Genomic DNA, 423 nt, shown 5'->3' on the forward strand with positions numbered 1-423 from the left:
CCCCTGTGCCTGTTCCCTGGCCGCCCCCGCCCCCCTGCCCCTAGTGCCTGTTCCCCAGCCCTGCCACCCGCAGTGCGTTCCCCAGCTGCTCACCCCGGCCTTCCTCTTCTGCTTCTCGGGCCTCACTTCATCCTCAATGATGAGCTCGATGCCAGCCTCGGAGCGCAGCACCTCCTTCAAGTCCTCCTCCAGGTGGGGGGTCTGGGGCTGCGGGTGGGGATGGCTAGGGTGAGGCTCCGTGCCCAGGCCAAAGGAGTCGCGCTGAGCCTGCTCATGGGGACGGCGGGGCAGACCCGGCTGCACCTCTGCTGCCCTGGGTGATGCAGGAGGCGGCCTGGAGCCGGGACGCTGGCCTCACACACGGTGTTCATGGCCATTAACCGTCCTGCCTGGGACACTGGCCTCAGCTCCCTGAGGGCTGAG

General features: G+C 68.6%; 1 protein-coding gene across 1 annotated transcript in view; it reads right to left on the minus strand.

The window, feature by feature from the left end:
* Nucleotides 1-423, minus strand: part of MYBL2 (v-myb avian myeloblastosis viral oncogene homolog-like 2) — a 36,824-nt gene that overhangs the window by 6,027 nt on the left and 30,374 nt on the right. The window contains 1 exon segment of the mRNA XM_010829232.1: nucleotides 94-313. Within this exon segment, the coding sequence (XP_010827534.1) occupies nucleotides 94-313 (220 nt within the window).

Source organism: Bison bison, unplaced genomic scaffold (genome assembly GCF_000754665.1).
Source record: "Bison bison bison isolate TAMUID 2011002044 unplaced genomic scaffold, Bison_UMD1.0 scf7180017864500, whole genome shotgun sequence".
In the NCBI taxonomy this organism is placed as follows: domain Eukaryota; kingdom Metazoa; phylum Chordata; class Mammalia; order Artiodactyla; family Bovidae; genus Bison; species Bison bison.